The 18694-nt window shown below is 42.0% G+C and overlaps 1 protein-coding gene across 1 annotated transcript; it reads left to right on the top strand.

Moving 5' to 3' along the window:
• The first annotated feature begins 1396 nt into the window (after positions 1-1396).
• vars1 (valyl-tRNA synthetase 1) lies at positions 1397-18616 on the top strand. The gene is made up of 29 exons (XM_050047313.1): positions 1397-1509; positions 2056-2408; positions 2501-2644; positions 2788-2995; positions 3081-3196; positions 3320-3395; positions 3641-3741; positions 5034-5161; positions 5323-5487; positions 5589-5670; positions 5753-5872; positions 7039-7147; positions 7244-7423; positions 7587-7711; positions 7855-7958; positions 8070-8228; positions 9489-9579; positions 9712-9817; positions 9976-10046; positions 10998-11123; positions 11227-11331; positions 11766-11913; positions 12128-12255; positions 12531-12686; positions 14833-15057; positions 15216-15327; positions 15940-16115; positions 18182-18331; positions 18418-18616. Exons 2-29 carry the CDS (start codon positions 2058-2060, stop codon positions 18484-18486), a joined length of 3831 nt encoding a protein of 1276 aa, XP_049903270.1. The 5' UTR covers positions 1397-1509; positions 2056-2057; the 3' UTR covers positions 18487-18616.
• The last annotated feature ends 78 nt before the right edge of the window (positions 18617-18694 follow it).

Genomic DNA, 18694 nt, shown 5'->3' with positions numbered 1-18694 from the left:
ATGAGAGGGTTCCTCTGTGATCAGGGTGGCTTTCCTGATTGATTTGTGATCTGTGAGAGTTTTGTTTTCTGTTTGTTGGTGAGAAAGTTGTACCAGGAGGTGATATTGAAGATGAGAATGGATTCTATGAGTGACCGGTAGACCATCATTAAGATCTTTTTACTGACATTGAAGTTTCTCAGTTCCCTGAGAAGATGGAGGCGCTGAAGTGCTTTATAGTAAATTGTGTCTGAGTGTGTTTGAAAGGACAGGCAGGTGTCCATCTGTGTCCCCAGATATTTGAAGCACTCCACCTGTTCCATCTGCTCTCCCTGAATGTGCAGAGGTTTAAAATGCTGAGGTGAGATTGCTGCTCTGTCTCTGCCCCCACAGCACAGCTCCTTAGTCTTTATAATCGACAACATAAACTACATGACCCAAAGTAGTTAACCAGTGAACAGCTACTCTGATCTGAATGTAGTTAAACTGTCACCTATACTGCAAATAGTGTAAAACTTGTAAATGAACTACATGTAGTTAACCACTCCACAACGCTGCTAAGCAGTTATATAAAAATCAATTAAAATCAGCTCCATCTCAACCACCACAGTATTGCATTTTAAGACATCAATACAAATAATCCACTAATGTAATAAAGATAATATAGCTTATAGAATGTCACTCTCAAAACTCCATGCTGCATAGTTAGTACTTTTACTTTTAATGCTCTTACTTGGGTTGTTTACTATAGCAAAACAGTGTGAATGCAGGGCAATTCTCACATTTGCATTTTTTCTATCACTGGTAGAAAATTGCGAAGTATACGTACTTAAATACTGCACTGAAGTTTATGTTTGTGGTACTTCGACTTCATTTGGGTATTTCCATTTTCTGATACTTTTTTTTTTTTTTTACCTCTTTTCCGACTACTTTCAATACTTTTACTTTTCTGGATGAAATATTGTACTTTTTACTTTACTAAATCACTTCACAGATTGAGATTTTACACGCACAACATATAATTGGTTTTGATGGTATGTTACATTACTACAGATGAGACTAACAAACACTATATAAAGTAGCCTACTTAAAATGGGCTCTCTTTACACAAGCCATTTAAATGCTGATTATATAAAAATTCAATAGCTGCAATAGTGAAAGAATTAAATTATGTTATAATGTAAAACTCTGAAAAGATTCATTCTGCATAATGAGTTCTTTTACTTTGAAAATATTTCGATGATGATATTTAACCGCTCTTATTTAACTGTAACTTTCTATATGACAATGTGTAAATACATAGTGTATTTTATTTATGTTTAAGTTATTTTATGCTTATATTCACGACTGGTTGTTGTTGTTATTGCTGCTGTTGTAAAACATTTGATAAACTTCCGGTTTGTAGCGGAAGTAGCGTATCAAACCCGGAACTCGTTGCTGACTCTCGTTGCATCAGTCGGCAGGAAAGTCTCATGTGGCTGTGTTGTGTGCGCTGAGTTAAGCTGACGTCTGTCTCTGTTCCATTCAAAGGTATGTGTAACTTCTGGCACTAATTGTCATTATCAAACTACGGGTGTATTCAGCACTAACTTTAAAACGAGTTCAAAATAACCGCTTCGCACGTAAACACGCGCAAAGCTCCGCGCGCACTTAAAAAACTCGAGTAGGAGTTTGTGTGATTAGCTAAAGCTAACTAGCCTGCTTGGTGTTACTTTTCGTCAGCCTGTGACAGGTGGTAGAGAGGAGCTTTGCAGAAAGAGAAACAGAAAGCTAACCAGCTACCACAGCCATCGTCTGACTCTTAATGTTTGCAAGTATGAGACACAAATGATGTTTGCTTTGATACGTTTAAACCGGTTTGTTCACAAATCTCTAAAGTCTAATTGAACATAATTGTAGATGTAACCCTGTTTAACTGGTGTGACAGGCAAACAGACGCACTCCACCACTGTCAGGCAGAGGGAGAATGTGTTTTACAGTATAGCATGCACACTTGTTTTGGCAGATTACTGAAAAAGAAAATGTACACAATTAAAAACCAGTTCACACTGTATATAATTTTTGTGTCTTGAAAAGAGATGGCCACTCTGTACGTGTCTCCTCACCCTGATGACTTCAGGAGCCTTCTGGCTCTCATAGCTGCAGAGTTTTGTCCGTCCTCTCGCCCGCGGACCCTCACAGAGGACCCTCCTGCATCCCTGAATGCCCGCTCCAGACCAACCCTGGTGCTGGGCGCTGGGGAAGATGACGTCTTGAGTGGGACCAGTGCTGTGTCCTGGTACCTGGCTAATCAGGGGAAGAAGGCAGGTGTAGATACAAAGCAGCAGAGTCAGGTGTGGCAGTGGCTCAGCTTTGCAGACAATGAACTCACCCCGGTGTCCTGTGCTGTGGTCTTCCCGCTGATGGGGATGATGGGAGTGGATAAGAAGGTGAGAAGAGTATCCTAATACTATCACATGGACATGTGTGTGATTTATTCTTTTGAGGTTTTATTCTCAAATGACTTGTTGTGTGTTCGCAGCTCCAGCAAAGTTCCCGTGCGGAGTTGATGCGTGTTCTAAAGGTTCTTGATAAGACACTGGAACCAAGAACCTTCTTGGTGGGGGAGAGCATCACCCTGGCTGATATGGCTGTGGCTGCAGCTGTTCTTCTGCCTTTCAAATATGTACGTATGTGATGCAACACAATGTCTCTTAGCTCTTAACCATTAAGTACGGAGAAATCTTAGCCATGTTAGCTGCCTTTGACTGTGCAATAATGTATCTATCTATCAGTCAAGTATAATCTGATTCTGTTTTTTGTTTTTAGGTGTTGGAGCCATCAGACAGGAAGGTCCTGACCAATGTTACGAGATGGTTCATGACCTGCACAAACCAGCCACAGTTCCTGAAGGTGTTAGGGCAGATCTCTCTTTGTGAGAAGATGGTGCCAGTTACACCGAAGACAAATGCTGCTGCAAATGATAAAGCTGCTAATGGTGGTCCTGCTGTTGATTCTGCCGATGCCACAGCTAATGGTTAGGAAGTCCTGTGCCACAGTTTATGAATATTTATTTTTGTGTGTATACAGTAGTCTGATTTTCATTATGTTTCCTCCTTCAGGCCCACCAAAGACAGAAGCTCAGCTGAAGAAGGAAGCAAAGAAGAGAGAAAAGCTTGAAAAGTTCCAGCAGAAGAAGGAGATGGAGGCGAAGAAGAAGAGTCAGCCACAGACAGAGGTATGAATACTTAACTTCTAGAAACAGAACTTTTTGTAAGACTTTGATGCAGCTTTGAAAGACATAAAACTAGTCAACAATATAGGCTTTTTGCATAGGTTAAACATCACTCTTATCTTTTAGAAAAAGGCCAAACCGGAGAAGAAGGAGTTGGGAGTGATCGCATACACTGTCCCCACTACCCCTGGGGAGAAAAAAGGTGAGTGATCAGCATGGGTGGAAGTGTTTTCTGTTGTGTAACAGAAGGTATGCTTGTGTCATCACTAGATGTGGTGTTGTAGCTTTCCGCAGTCATAGCAGGTTAGTTTTGCCCCTTAGTGGTGGTGAAGTGGATTGTATTATGTGATAAAGTGATGTCAGTGCATATGAATAGTTTTATCATATTTATCATGATTAGCTCACATCCATATGTCAACTTTTTCTTTCTTTCTCTCCTGGTGTCAGATGTTGTTAGTCCACTTCCTGACTCCTACAGTCCTCAGTATGTGGAGGCTGCCTGGTATCCATGGTGGGAGAAGCAGGGATTCTTCAAGCCCGAGTATGGGGTAAGGAAGTCCTTTCCCTGGCACACACGACAGAAAATATATTCTTAATTCATCACTAGTGCACTGCCCCTTCAAAACATGCTTGTTTGGAACATGGCAGATTGCTTGCGCTGTTGTAATGCTGCTTGCAGCTTTCTTGAGAACCACTCAAAAGTTTTGAATACTTTTTCTACCACTGCCAAAATTGAGCATAGGGTTAGTTCAGGCAGGACACAATGTTAAGCTCAGCTCACATCCCAGCTACATCAGCTGATCTCAAACGGCCCAATCAACTGATGGAGCAGCTGAATGATGGAAGGGAGTCAGCTGATAGATCACATGATTTCTTATATGCAACCAATTAAAGAATCTCATTCAGGGCACCCTATTCAAACTGCTCTGGCCTGCCTACTGTACTGCCTCCTCTGCAAGCCGCTTTGCAACCTGCCTCCACCACCTTATCAATGTAATTTCTGTTTGTCATTGATGCTGCTCTGTTCTGTTCCCGGGGGTTCTTTGCTGCTGCTCTCCCTGCCTTAGGCTTTCCATGTAGGCGCGTGCAGGGGCGTAGAGGTGTGATCTCACTGCCTCGGGCTTTCTACATAAGCGTGTGCGAGGGCTGAGAGGTGCGCTCTCTCTCTCCGCCTGAGGCTTTCCACGTAGGCGCGTGGAGGAGGCATTCTGCATAGGCTTAGGAAAGGCAGAGAGGCCCCAGAATAGAGCCATACTGCCAATTATAATACTGCAAATGGAAATAAAGTTTTCTTTGACTAAAGTGCTCCTGACTGAACAAACATTCCCAGTTGGAGAAAGGGTGTAAAATAAATCAACACGGCGTTTGCCCCTGAAAAATACCACAAGTTGTGGCTATTTGTGGTCAGAAACACAGGTGAAATACACTTAGCGGAGGGTAGCTGAGGTTTTCCTGGTGGTAATGTTATACCTATACTGTTATACAATTTGTGTTGCAATGGCAGAGTGGTGCTGTTACTATAGGCTATCCACTTGTGCTCAGTGACTCCAGGGAAGTGAAGAAGAGATTGGGTATTTATTGTTACTGAATGTGTCCCATCCAAATTGCACCAAATTTGATATTGCACGTCCTTGGGTCCCCAGATCTGCCAAGTGGGAAGTAGATTGGATGAACAATTCTCGAGATATGCGAAGGACACACACACACACACACACACACACACACACACACACACACACACACACACACACACACACTTCAAGGCAGATAGAGATTCCTTTTTTTATAGTTAGGTTTCTGTCTACATTAACATGTCTGCCTCCCTCATTACATTCTGCAGAGGAAGAGTATTAGTGACCCGAACCCTCGTGGCATCTTCATGATGTGCATCCCTCCACCTAATGTGACTGGATCACTTCACCTGGGCCACGCCCTCACCAACGCCATTCAGGATACTCTGACCAGATGGTAAATACAATTGGACTGTTCAACAGCCTGAAATTCAATGTCATTTTTTCAGTGAGACTTTTGTTGCATCTTGTGAATTTTTGTCTGTTCATTTAAAGTTCACTCTATTGTGATCTGGAAGCTATGTGACTGAATTGGTGCGCTTTCCTGTTTTTGTCCAGGCACAGAATGCGAGGTGAAACCACCTTGTGGAACCCGGGCTGTGATCATGCTGGTATCGCCACCCAGGTGGTGGTGGAAAAAAAGCTGAAGAGAGAGAGGGGCATGAGCCGCCACGATCTGGGCAGGGAAAAGTTTATCGAGGAGGTCTGGAAATGGAAAAACGAGTGAGTGAAGGAAGAGGCAGAAAGGAGGAGATGTGAGAGATTTGAACTGGGATAAATACTGGAATAAAAGCAGTAATAACTTAGCCCCTTTGTCTTTTTAGGAAGGGAGACCGTATCTACCACCAGCTGAGGAGGCTGGGCTCCTCTCTGGACTGGGACCGAGCCTGCTTCACTATGGACGATGTGAGTTGTCAGAAATCCCTCAACTAATTTGAATAGAATTTGAATTTCTCGTTCTCATGTCTATACCTGTTTCTCTATTCAGAAACTTTCCTATGCAGTCCAAGAGTCCTTTATCCGCATGCATGATGAGGGAGTGATCTACAGGAGCAAGAGGCTGGTCAACTGGTCCTGCTCACTAAACTCTGCCATCTCTGACATAGAGGCAAGTATTTAGGTCATGATATTCATAGCATATCTATTTTGTTCTGCACATGGCTGTCAACATAGAGTGTAATTTTATTGTTTGCTCGGAGCACCATTACACCACTATATGTTTACACAGCAAATAGGGCTTTGTTGCTATATCAATGTTCTGAATATTGTATAGAGCTTCTTTAAATGATAAAGAATGCATCTTATTAGAGTCATAAAAAATCTGGACCATTTCCAGTAAAATTATAAAGTGGGGTCGGTCCACTGGATCTGTCCCTTTCTTTTTAATTTTAGGGTTTTAAACTCTGCATTGGTTGAGATAAAACTAAAATAAAAAAAACTTAACTGAAAGTATATCTATAAATTTAGAAACATTCCCCACTCATTACTAGGGCTGGGTATTAAACACCACAACTTTAAGAGTACCTACAACAACTATTGTAAACTGTGAAGCTCTGAGTGTTGTCTTTGTTTAGATTCTTTGATCAAATATTTCCAGATTTAAACAGACTTTCTGTTGATTGTATACTGTTTTTGATCTAGGCACTTGTTTTGTGTGGCTGTTTGAAATACCAGCACACACAGCTCCAAATCTTGAACACTGTTGCGGGTGCACGGTTGTGGCAAGGACTAAAACAAACGGATGCCGATGGTGGCTTCATCAGCCATCTGCTGTTTTTGCCCACAATAAATAAAAGGACTATTTATCTGTGAGAGCCTGTGTTCTGTTTGTTTTGTGTGTGACAAGACAAAATTAGACTCTTGATGCATTGAAGAAGTTTGTCACTTAAGAAATTAGATGTTGGGGCATCACGGTGGCTTAAGAGCCAAGATGCGCGCTACGTGAGCTGCAGCGTATTTGGTTTGAGTCCAGCTGGGAACATTTGTCGTATGTCATCCGTCCCCCTCTCTCTCTATTTCCTGTCTGGCTCTCTATTGCGTATTACTAATTGAAGACAAAATGCCCAAAAATAATTGTTTGTTGTAGAGAGAAAAAATGAAAGTACCGAAAAAGTGTAGTATTAGTATTCAGCAGCAGATATCAAATGTTTTCAAACAGTACCCAGCCCTACTTTTTAACCCTGTAATAAGGCTGTGATGGCGACACATCCAAACTGTTTTGCTACTGCTGGCCACGCTGTGCTGTCTTGATTAAATCTTCTGGTTGGTTTGCAGGTGGATAAGAAGGAGCTGAATGGCAGGACTTTGTTGCCTGTGCCTGGTTACAAAGACAAAGTGGAGTTTGGAGTGTTGGTGTCTTTTGCCTACAAGGTGGAGGGAACAGGTACCTCAGCTGATAGATATCAAGATATTTTGTTTAACAAAGGCCGCTTGTGCCACTTCTGTACCATCGTATTCACATTTTCTTTCTGTTGCGTAGACGAGGAAGTGATTGTGGCAACAACTCGTATTGAGACCATGCTGGGAGACACTGCTGTAGCTGTCCACCCTGCTGACCCCAGATATCAGCATCTGAAGGGGAAAACGGTGCTGCACCCCTTCTGTGACCGCAAGATGCCGGTTGTCTTCGATGACTTTGTGGACATGAGCTTTGGAACAGGTATGCATAGTTACAGAGAGAGACAATCTGCCTGTGGGTCTGCAGTGTGCTGAGAATATGTAATCATAACAAGTCATTAAGCCTGGCCACTTTCCTTATTATGGCTGTACTCTTTTTTTCTCCTCTCTGCCTCTCCTGTCCCTCCTCACCATTTTCTGTTCAGGTGCTGTCAAAATCACCCCAGCCCATGACCATAATGACTACGAGGTTGGAGTGAGACACAATCTGGCCTTCATCAACATCATGGACGAGAACGGCCTGCTCATTAACGTGCCCCCTCCCTTCCTGGTATAGTGTCTCATTATCGTCCTTCCCCCTGCAGTGTGTGCATTTCCACTGTGACACTAAAAGTCAGGCTCCTTCATACTTTGCTGGGTTTGGCAGTTTTATGTCTTAACTTTTCATTTTTAACTATTCTGTCTCTCCCCCAGGGCATGAAGCGTTTTGAGGCCAGGAAGACAGTGCTGCAGGCTCTCAAGGACAGAGGCCAGTTTAAAGAGATCAAAGACAACCCTATGGTTGTCCCGGTCTGCAGGTAAAGTGAGGTTCATGTGTATATAAGTAGAACACAGGTTATTCTTGCTTTAGATCTTTTCTTCCCATTCAGGATCATCCTTTAAGCCCCATTATAAATCTGCCCTATCAGTCGTTCCAAGGACATTGTGGAGCCGCTGATGAAGCCGCAGTGGTATGTGAACTGCACAGATATGGGCAAGCAGGCCGCAGATGCTGTCAGAGAGGGACGGCTCAAAATTATCCCCGATCACCACCTCAAGACGTGGTTCAACTGGATGGACAACATCAGGTAATTATTCCTTTATTTTAAATATATGTCTCCTAGTTTATACTTAAAAATAGATCTGAGCAGTTACAGCCCTTTTTATGGCCAATTTCATATACGACAGAGTGTCATCACAGTGACTACTTTGATTTTGAACAATACAGTATCTGCACTTTTGGCCTTTACACTGAAATCCTGGCCATTAAGTATTTAAAATTTAATGCTTAAAAAGTCCTTAAAAAGTCTTAAAAGAGATTGAATGCATTAATCTAAAGGTAAGGCCTTAACTGGCATTAAAATGTCTTAAATAAGTATTTTAATTCTTAAAAATGCTCAGACATGGGAAGCTGAATTTTAGCAATCTTTTTGTCTCTGATGTTGCATTGTAAAGTCTCAAAATAATTGGTGTCATCTATTTTTAAAAATTAATTAACCGAATGCCTCTCACATTAAAGTCATGCAGATAAGGAATAGCAGAAACAACACTCATTTTGTTTCTGGCTAGTATGCTCAGAGCAGAGGACCCACTGTCTGCTAGCTCTACTACCATGGAGAAGTCCAAATTTAATGAAAATTTGCCATTTAACAAGATTTTGCAGCATTGCTGAAACTTGTATAAGGCAACGCATATGAGGCTCAGTGTATTTTATGCAAAAAGTTTTTCCAAACTTGGCACAGTGTGAGAACTTGCAGAGTGAGAAACACAAAATTGCCAAGACAACCTGCCAACAAATGTCAGGTATTTCCCAAAAAAGTCATGCTTTATGTTACAATAAACTTTTGGTCTGTCTTTTTCTCTCACTTCCATTTTGGTTAAGGTAAAACTGGTTTTAAATTTCAGTCCGTGTGGCATCTAAAAAAGTCGTAAGCCCTATGCTAAAGGAACCCTGTTGTAACTAATCTTACAATAGTAGGGCTGCAACAAATGATTATTTTCAGTATCAGATAATACTTTCTTGATGATCTGTCAAATATTCTAGTCTAGTTTCTTCAGACTGCTTGTTTTGTTGGACCATCAATCAAAAACTCTAAAATATTCATTCACCACCATACAAGACAGAGAAAAACAGCAAATCACAATTGAGAAGCTATAACCAGAAAATGACAGTTTTACTAGAAAAATGATAATAATAAATAGTAAATTGTCAAAATAGTTGCAATTCAGTTATTTGTTGGTCAGATAATGAATTAAATAATCAAATAATTTTTTGAGATAGATTGTTTTGCACAATCAAGCGTGTTGTGAGTCATGTTTCAGATTTAATTCATCCATCTTCCTGTCAGGGACTGGTGCATCTCTCGGCAGCTGTGGTGGGGTCACCGTATTCCTGCTTACTTCGTCACTGTCAACGATCCCTCCGTGAAACCAGGAGAGGTAGGATGATGTCTGTCACTGTTGTCAAGGTCTGGAGGCTTTCAGATGACAGATAAAAGCTATTTGTGTTGTTATTCCACATTTCTTTGCCTGCTTCTTTTATTTATCCACCCTGTTTTTTATTCCCTGCAGGACATGGACGGTCATTACTGGGTGAGTGGGAGGTCAGAAGAAGAGGCCAGAGAGAGGGCAGCAAAGCGCTTTAATGTGTCTGCTGACAAAATTACCTTGAGACAGGGTAAGATTGAAGGCTTCTTAATTTAGCGGCCTCGTTACCACAATTATTGTAAAGGTTATCTAATCAGTCCATGTTTTGCTACTACACAGATTCACCTAATGTAATTAAGTCTGCTCCATATTCATAGAGACGAGATAAGTTTTGTTCCTGTGTTTCAGATGAGGATGTTCTGGACACTTGGTTCTCATCTGGCATTTTCCCCTTCTCCATTTTCGGGTGGCCTAATGAGGTAAAAGACTGAGGTCAACCACCTTTTCTACAGACACACATGGCACTTTTTGTGCAGTAGATAGAGAGGATATCTTCTGCAGTAGAAACTAGAGATCGGTATCGTTTAAAACAATCAATCAATACCAGTACCCTTAAATTGACACCGATACTGACAGAGTGCTTCATTTAGATACCCATAGTGTGAATGGAGTGGCATGTAGCATAGCCATATTTTTGAACGTTTTGGCGGCATCTCGACAAGCTGAACTGCCAACGCTGTCAAATACGTAGGTCTTGACTTCACCGCGGCACAGACTGTATGGGTTGTTGTTGCTGCTGCGGGAGTGTGAGCTCCATGCCAGGGACAGAGAGTCCACCTGCACATGCACACAGTGACAGGGCTAACTGTTAGCATCCTGTGGTGAACATTACTTAATGCTTGTTAATGGGTTTAATAACAGAGTCCAGCAGTTATGGTGTCAATGTGAGTTTGTTGGGACTGTATAACAGTTCGGTGTTGGATGTTGGCCTCTGCTGCATTAGCACCTGTTAACTGAGCAGAACTTTAACGGACCAGTCGCCGATTAAAGTGGCTCTGGAGACACAGCAACAGAAAGTATGCTTATCTGGTGGGCAGTGGGGATGGTGGGGGAACAGACCTGCAGTGCAAGGAGGATCAAGTGCAGGTATCGTTTGAAGACGTTTTGATACCACTTGCCGGCTTATTTTGGTTGAAACCTTAATGGCATTGAATACTGATACCTAGCCCTAGTAAAACACTGCTCTAAAACTGCAAAATATATGATACAGAAAAGTCTATAAACTGAATATGCTTTGAACACTAATGTATTAATCTGGTTCACATCTGTTTTACAGTGATCTGTATAAGACATGACTTTTAAAACATTTGTTGCCTCAGTGTGCTAATGTTTTTCCATCATAACAATTGCTAATTGTGGTCTTCCTTTAGACGCAAGACCTGAATGTGTTCTACCCTGGCACCCTGCTGGAGACAGGCCATGACATCCTGTTCTTCTGGGTTGCTCGTATGGTGATGATGGGTCTCAAACTGACCGGCAAGCTGCCCTTCAAAGAGGTGAGACAAATCAAAACTGCCAACACTGGAACATTACACAACAGGATGTGATGTTAGTGTTATTAGAAAGACAGGACTAAGTAATGATAATGCTTTCCTACAGGTTTATCTGCACGCAGTGGTGAGGGACGCCCACGGAAGGAAGATGAGCAAATCTCTGGGCAACGTCATTGACCCTCTGGACGTCATTACAGGGATCTCCCTAGAGGTAAAGCCTAATCACGCTTTGATGCATGTTCAGATTTGCGCATACATATCGTCTTTCCTCGCTCCCATTTGGGTCGTCTTTTACATGGTCACCACGCGCTCATTGCTCCCCTGAGGCCTATATTCTTATGTAAGCTTTATTAAGCACCCTTTTCTGCTTCCAACAAGCTTTTATTGAGGCCATCAATCTCTTCACCAGCTGGGTGGAAACTGTTCAGTGAGATGAAGCAGACTTGTCCTCTAGAGGGCACTGAAGGACTTGTAGTAAACGGCACTTTACCCTTAATAATAATACCCTTTAAAAGGTCCTTTCCTGCCTGTTTAAACATAAAGCAATTGAAAGGTTCTCATTCTCAGGATGAAAAGAGAAAATTGAACACATTTTGCATTTCAGTGGTGACATCGCTCCTTATTATCCATCCCCCTCCCCTCTAGGGTCTTCATGCCCTGTTGACGGACAGCAACTTGGATCCACTGGAGGTGGAGAAGGCAAAGCAGGGCCAGAAGTCAGACTACCCAAATGGCATCCCAGAGTGTGGCACAGATGCTCTCCGGTTCGCCCTGTGTGCCTACACTAGCCAAGGTGAACTCATTTGTCTTATTTTTTGTTTTTCTTACTTTCTCCCTTGTTGTGCCTCCATTGGCCAACAGCCTGGATCTCAACCTTGACTATATAAAATATATCAAAACGTTAGGAAAGCAGCATTACAATCAGTCAGCGCAAGGTCAATTTCTGCAAAATCAATCTATTTTATTATGCACTGAAATGAACCTTTATTCCTGTGTGTGTCTCTTAGGTAGGGACATCAACCTGGATGTCAACCGCATCTTGGGTTACCGTCACTTCTGCAACAAACTGTGGAACGCTGTGAAGTTTGCCATGAAGACACTGGGAGACAACTTTGTGCCATCAGAGAAAGCCCAGGTGAGACCAGGAGAAAAGATGAAGGACTCAGAGAACACAAACAAGCACTGATCCAAACTTATTTATATTCATCCAATGACACGCACACACACACCATATTTTGACCAAGTAAATGTCTAGTAAAACAGTTTTTTTGTTACAATTATTTAACTGGGGGTTAAGTTTGCCCTTGTGCTGCCCTGCTTTGTATTCAAAAACACTGACATTTGGGAGATACCCAGTACAGGAGTTAACTGAATCTCTTCCTCTGTTTGCACTTCATTCAATCCCCTCAGCTGTGTGGAGAGGAGAGCGTATCAGACAGGTGGATTCTGTCTAGGCTGAGTGCTGCTGTTGCTCTTTGTGATAATGGCTTCAAGACCTACGACTTCCCAACCATCACGACAGCCGTCTACAACTTCTGGCTGTACGAGCTCTGTGACGTGTACCTGGTAAGAAAGTTTGAGGCCACTAGGCGTCCCAGGTCCATTTATAAATGCACATAAAAATAAAAGGTCTTATGGAACACTTCTTCAAAAAAATATGTCAGTTTGATTGGGTTGTAACCATTCATGTGCATTCAGCAGTGCACTCCTCCATCACATGTACAGATCATTTGCCAGCATGCCATTAAAGAGGAATGAAGTAAAATCACAACCCTCTGCATGCACAATGCATCCTCACTACACATGTGCAGCCCACACTGCTGCCAACATTACTGCACTGCCTGAGCCAAAAGACTACATGCTCTCAGTAAAGTTTTAATTATGTTAATGGAGTGAATATATTTTATGTTTTTATGATATTTCAGGGAACCAGCAGATTGCAGCCTAAAGAAAAGTACACAGTTTATTACTCTTTTACACCCTCTGCTAGTTTTTGTTAGCGAGCTAATACCATGTGGGATACAGCTTGATTTAGCATGCTAATTGAGGAAATTTATTAGGAATTTATTTATTATCCTTTATTGTAAAACATTTACTTTATAAATTAGTTGTTCACTTTAAACCCTAAGTTGCACACAGCTCGCTGTTGGCTTTGCCCATTAGTTAATTTGTGAGCTAACGTAGCTAACTCATCACATGGCTCATTTTCCGTTTTGTGTGTATATATATATATATATATATATTTATATATGTATATGTGTGATAAATTAAAGGAGAATTACGCCCATTTTCAAAGTTCATACATATAATTCCCGTGGTCTAAGACAGTCCAAAGAAACATGAACAACTCTCCCAAATTCAACAACTAGAGTGCTAAAACCTAAATTTGTGATTTCATAAAGTATAAATTTAGGAACTGCAAGATCGATAATGAACTGGGAAAGATGCTCTAGGTGACACTGAGAGCACCCAGGGTAATGTTCTGAGTATATGGGTACGTCATCTACTTCAGAACTGAGAACGCAAGGCAAACATTCTGTGGGTCCACAAAATCAGGCTCCCATTCATTTTCTATGGAGCAGCTGCAACCTTTATACTAGATGACATCACAAGTTTGAGACGCACTTCTGTGTTTTCTGGCTGTGAGAGAGAGTAGCTCATGTTCACTAATATTGATTGTACTTTCCTAGACCATGGAAATAACATTGGAATTCTTAATTTAGGTCATGCTCCCCTTTAGTTAGAGATGCAGTGATCGATCAGCGGTGACCAGAATCGACCGATTTTCAGCTTGATCACTCATGACCGGTGACCAGCCGGTCAGTCTCAGATACAGCAGATTCTGTCTCTATCAAATATACATGCATGCGCGGCAAGGTGGTTCACATCACGTGCACAGTGGTACAGACAGCTATTGTCATAGCAACTCTCTCCTCTTGCACCATGCACACAGTGTGGAGCAGGCAGGAGGACACTGTTTGCTATAGGAGTGGAAGTTAAAATATGCATTATGCACAATTTCAAATTCTTGTAAATAGATACTCTTTCATAAGTAGGTTTAAATAAATGGATGCATACTTTTAGATATAATAAGTAGTTGACTCTCCATACGTTTCCTACTATTTTCTCTGATTCTTCTTCTCTGATATGTGAATAATTTGTTTTGAGCACGTACAGATCTGCTTCACCTGACGCTCTTTTGGGAAAGTAAAATGTGTGAGACAAAGTGGGATATGCTGCAATTCATTTTCAGTTGGATTTTATTTGTACAAAAAACTGTCTGGCAAACTGGAGCACTTTTTTATTTTGAGATGTGCTTGATCAAGATTGAGAGAAGGTCCTGTAGCCTGGCGCAGTGTGGGAGAAAATTTTATTCAGTAGTCAATGGAAAGAAAAGTTACGAAAGTTTTTGTCAATGCTGTCAATTCTAGTTCTTAAGAAGAAGAAAAAAAAAAGAAAAATGGGTCAGGCATCCAAACAATCTGAAGTCGAAATCAGCCAAAAAAAAGAAATGGCGTATCTCTAAAATAAGTGCTTATATGGTAAAAGGATAACCTCTACTTCCCATGGAAAGTTGCCACCTCAAATATTTCAAGAATTTTGCAGCCCTAGTGAGGGCATGTAAAATGTTTGTTTTGTGGAAGACTGTGCACCACAACAAACTCAACAACTTTTTCCTTGTCTCTTCCCCCCCACTCATCTTGTCCTCCAGGAAAGCGTGAAACCAGTGTTCAGTAAGGCAGAGGAGGACAGCAGCAGCCAGAGACAGGCCCTGGTGTGCAGACAGACCCTTTACACTTGTTTAGAGGTCGGCCTGCGCCTTCTGTCTCCCGTGATGCCCTTCGTCACTGAGGAACTCTACCAGAGGTTACCGCGTCGACGACCTGAGAGTGATCCCCCCAGCATCTGCGTCACATCCTACCCTGAGACAGAGGAGGTGAGATGAGGCAGGGGTGAATGAGAGTTGGTAAAAACTCTGTGATGTGCAAATGACCATCCAGGTCAGAACTGAAGAACATTTCATTTTCAAAGTTGCAGTTTCAGACATTGTGACATCTCTTTGTGAGAAATATGTGTTTCTGTGACTTGTTGTAGTTCTGCTGGAACAGCGAAGAAGTCGACCGTGACATGGAGTTCGTAATGACTGTGATCAAGACGATCCGGTCACTGAGGGCCGACTACAACCTGACCAAGACCAGAGCTGACTGTAAGACACGACACACACAAGCTAAATCATTAAAGTTGCTCTAAAATAAATCTTGGTTTAAGGCGAACTGTTAATTATCTCAATTATAAAAGGGAAATTCCAGCATTTGTCAGCCTGGGTGTAATTCCCATACTTTATTTTTGTACACTGTTACTGTGGTCTATGATTTACTCACCACCTCTCTTGTGGGAATTTTTGAAACACTGTACGAGGCTCACACTCTTCGCCCCGATGAATGAATATGATAAGTGGTGAAAAGTCGCTAAGCTTGTAGTTGAATTCAGTTTTTAGGTATTTGTAGTATTCATGATTATTTCCATTTAATGCTACTTTATACTTCACTGCTTTTATATGTAATATATTTGTTACTTTGAGGTGATGCATTGTAATACATAAAACCTCAATACATATTTTGACATCATGGTGTTGCTACTTTTGATCAATGACCTGAATAAGCGTCTTTCCCTTAAGCCAGTACATGTGGCGGTACATAAACAACGATCTGTTTCTGTCAACACTAATTGTCTCAAGCACAGGTTGTATTGAATTCTGAATGTATCTTGTCAACAAGTTTTATGATGCCTAAACTTCAATTTGCCCATTTCTCTCCAGGCTACCTCCAGTGCCTAGACTCTGCGACTGTGTCCTTGGTGCAGAAGTACAGTCTGCAGATTCAGACCTTGTCTTATTCTCAGGCCGTCATCCCTGTGACAGCTAACCAGCCTGTCCCAGGAGGCTGTGCTGTGGCTATCGCGTCTGACAGATGTACTGTCAACCTTATGCTCAAGGTGAGGGCCGGTAATCTGTTCAATTTTAGTTTCTCCCATCCTTCTATCCCAGACCTGATGTGTGAATATATTAGTTCTGGTTTTATTTTAGCTTCTTTAGACACATTGTGTTGGTGCATGATGATGTTTGTCAAATGCTACTTTTTCTTACAATTGCAAGTCAGTTGAGCCCAATGTATAATTGGGTACCTAACACTTTTGATAAGTGTTGCTCAACAGAAATGACTAATTTTCAACAAAGGTGAATGTGGCTCGACACCTTGCTTTCATGTCGCACACCAGGAGAATTTTGTAATGTCATCAACACCATCATGTTTTGTCACACAATGTGATAGGGTAGTCTCAGCGAGCCTCTCTGACACATCTACTGGAGTTTTGTGTTTCCTGGCGTGAGCACCACAGGGCCGGATCTTGTTGAGCAGATCATCAAAACTGTTGGCAGACATTCGAAAATACCGAGAAGTATCTCTGTATCCGTGTCCAGCATTTGATAGACTAAAACATGTTGAGTCTTAAGCTTCCTTGGTTGGTTTAATGGATGCACTAACCACCTCCTTTCCATACGCTCCAGTTTTCTTCTCAGTAGAAATAAGTTTAAAATCTCTTCCTCTTGAGTTATTTCACAGATTTCGTCCAGCCCACCCATTATCAAAATGCTTTCCACCACCGTGGGTCAGGACAGCTTTAACAGCAGTAACCACAGCACTTCGCCTGTCACAATACCAGAAATGTAGTCGTCGATACCAACAGCAGTGAAATACATATATCGAGGAAACATATACTAATACTCCTCTGTTGTTGTTCAGCACTTGTACATGCAAGATGTGACAGTTGGTCTTTGCACTAGGCTACTTGTCCCACCTCCTCCACTGTGATTGGACAGCTTGGTGAAATCTGACAGTGATGAGTGCAGCGTTTTATCAAAGGTGGAACATTTTTCATCTCTCATGATCAGAAAAAAACAGCAAACGTGCAGCTCTCAGCAGAGAATAGGAACTCGTCTCGTCACACTTCTGATGTTTGTTGCATAGTGTAAATACACGTTGCTCCCATTGCAAAGAATTCACAAAATATGCTGTCTTGTTGCCGTCTTTGATGTGTTGTTCTTCCATACTGGTTGGTGTTCTTTCTTTGACATTTAATGTCAGACTAGAACACTTGTATGGGTGGCACAGGGGCAAGTGGTTAGCACTGTTTCCTCACAGCAAGAGGGTTCCTGGTTTGAGATCGCAGTGGGGAGTTAGAACCCTTCTGTGTGGCATTTGCATGTTCTCCCTGTGTCAGCGTGGGTTTTCTCTGGGTACTCCAGCTTCCTCCCACAATCCAAAGACATGCAGGTTAATTGGTGACTCTGACTTGGCTGTGGGTGTGAATGGTTGTCTGTCTCTATGTGTCAGCCCTGTGATAGTCTGGCGACCTGTCCAGGGTGTACCCCGCATCTTGCCTAGTGTCAGCTGGGATAGGCTCCAGCCTCCCTGCGACCCCCAACAGGATAAGCGGTTACGGAAAATGAATAAATGAATAGAACACTTGTAGACATATGGTGCCCCATCAGGTCTGGAAGAATTGCGTCCCTGCTACCTATGGCACTGGAGAAAAACAAGCACCGTTACGACTTGGTACCAAAGTATCAGTTCTCGTGACACCTCCAATGAGCGTGTTGCACAGTGGCAGGCTGCCAGTGATTAACTAGCCAGTGGGATACGGGACTCACATGCACACGCAGCCAGACTGGCTTTCCACAATAAAGAATAGAGAAGCTTTGATCACATTCTTTGTTCAGGACGCCATGAGTCCACTATATCTGTTCACAGCAAATAGTGGTTTGATGCGATATTAACAATCTGAATGTCACATACAGAGCCTTTAACGACAACCTAATTGTCTAAGATCATGAATGCACCTCGTCTAGCTGGTAATCAGGGCAGGTAAATATGCTAGAAATACTTTTTTAACTGGGTTTAAACTTGAATTTGAGCCCCGTGTTTCCGCTGGCCCTCCTTTACTGACAAGACCATCATTTCCAACTGTCGCCCTTTTCTTCACTTCACCTTTAATTACCCCAGGGTCTTATTGATGTGGAGAAGGAAGTGGCCAAGCTGATGGCAAAGAAAGGTGACTTGGAGAAACAGATGGAGAAACTGACAGAGAAGATGGCAAAGAGTGACTACAAAGAGAAAGTGCCAGTGAAGGTGCAGGAGCAGGATGCAGAGAAGGTGAGAAAAAGAAATCAACTCACAGGGTTTCTCTGGGTGTGAGACATGTGAATTTGTGATAAATAATTACTTCCTTTTATCCACAGCTAAGGCAGAGCCAAACCGAGCTCGAAAAAGTAAAAGAAGCCATGGACAACTTCAAGAAAATGATGTGACTATCCCCTTAGCATTATGTAAATCAAGATTTATTTCCACGTTTTTCTTGTCGGTGTATTAATTTTCATATTCATTTTCCAAGTTGATTGTAGTACGGAGGGAATTAAATAAAGCTCTTATGACAGACAATTGTCTTCAGCAGCGTATTGTTCCGAGGCAATCTATTAATCTCAGTCTCTTGAAAATCTGTGCAATTTGTTGAACACT

This window comes from Epinephelus moara, chromosome 6, assembly GCF_006386435.1.
Source record: "Epinephelus moara isolate mb chromosome 6, YSFRI_EMoa_1.0, whole genome shotgun sequence".
In the NCBI taxonomy this organism is placed as follows: Eukaryota; Metazoa; Chordata; class Actinopteri; order Perciformes; family Serranidae; genus Epinephelus; species Epinephelus moara.
The sequence above is the reverse complement of the archived record's forward strand: the minus strand, read 5'-3'. Positions and strand labels throughout refer to the sequence as shown.

Bases quoted from the DNA above. Each gene is read 5' to 3' on its own strand.
- vars1 (XM_050047313.1), top strand. From the start codon at position 2,058: ATGGCCACTCTGTACGTGTCTCCTCACCCTGATGACTTCAGGAGCCTT. The intron at 5,162-5,322 runs GTAAATACAATT...GTTTTTGTCCAG, and splicing joins CAGGATACTCTGACCAGATG to GCACAGAATGCGAGGTGAAA. The intron at 12,687-14,832 runs GTAAGAAAGTTT...CTTGTCCTCCAG, and splicing joins AGCTCTGTGACGTGTACCTG to GAAAGCGTGAAACCAGTGTT.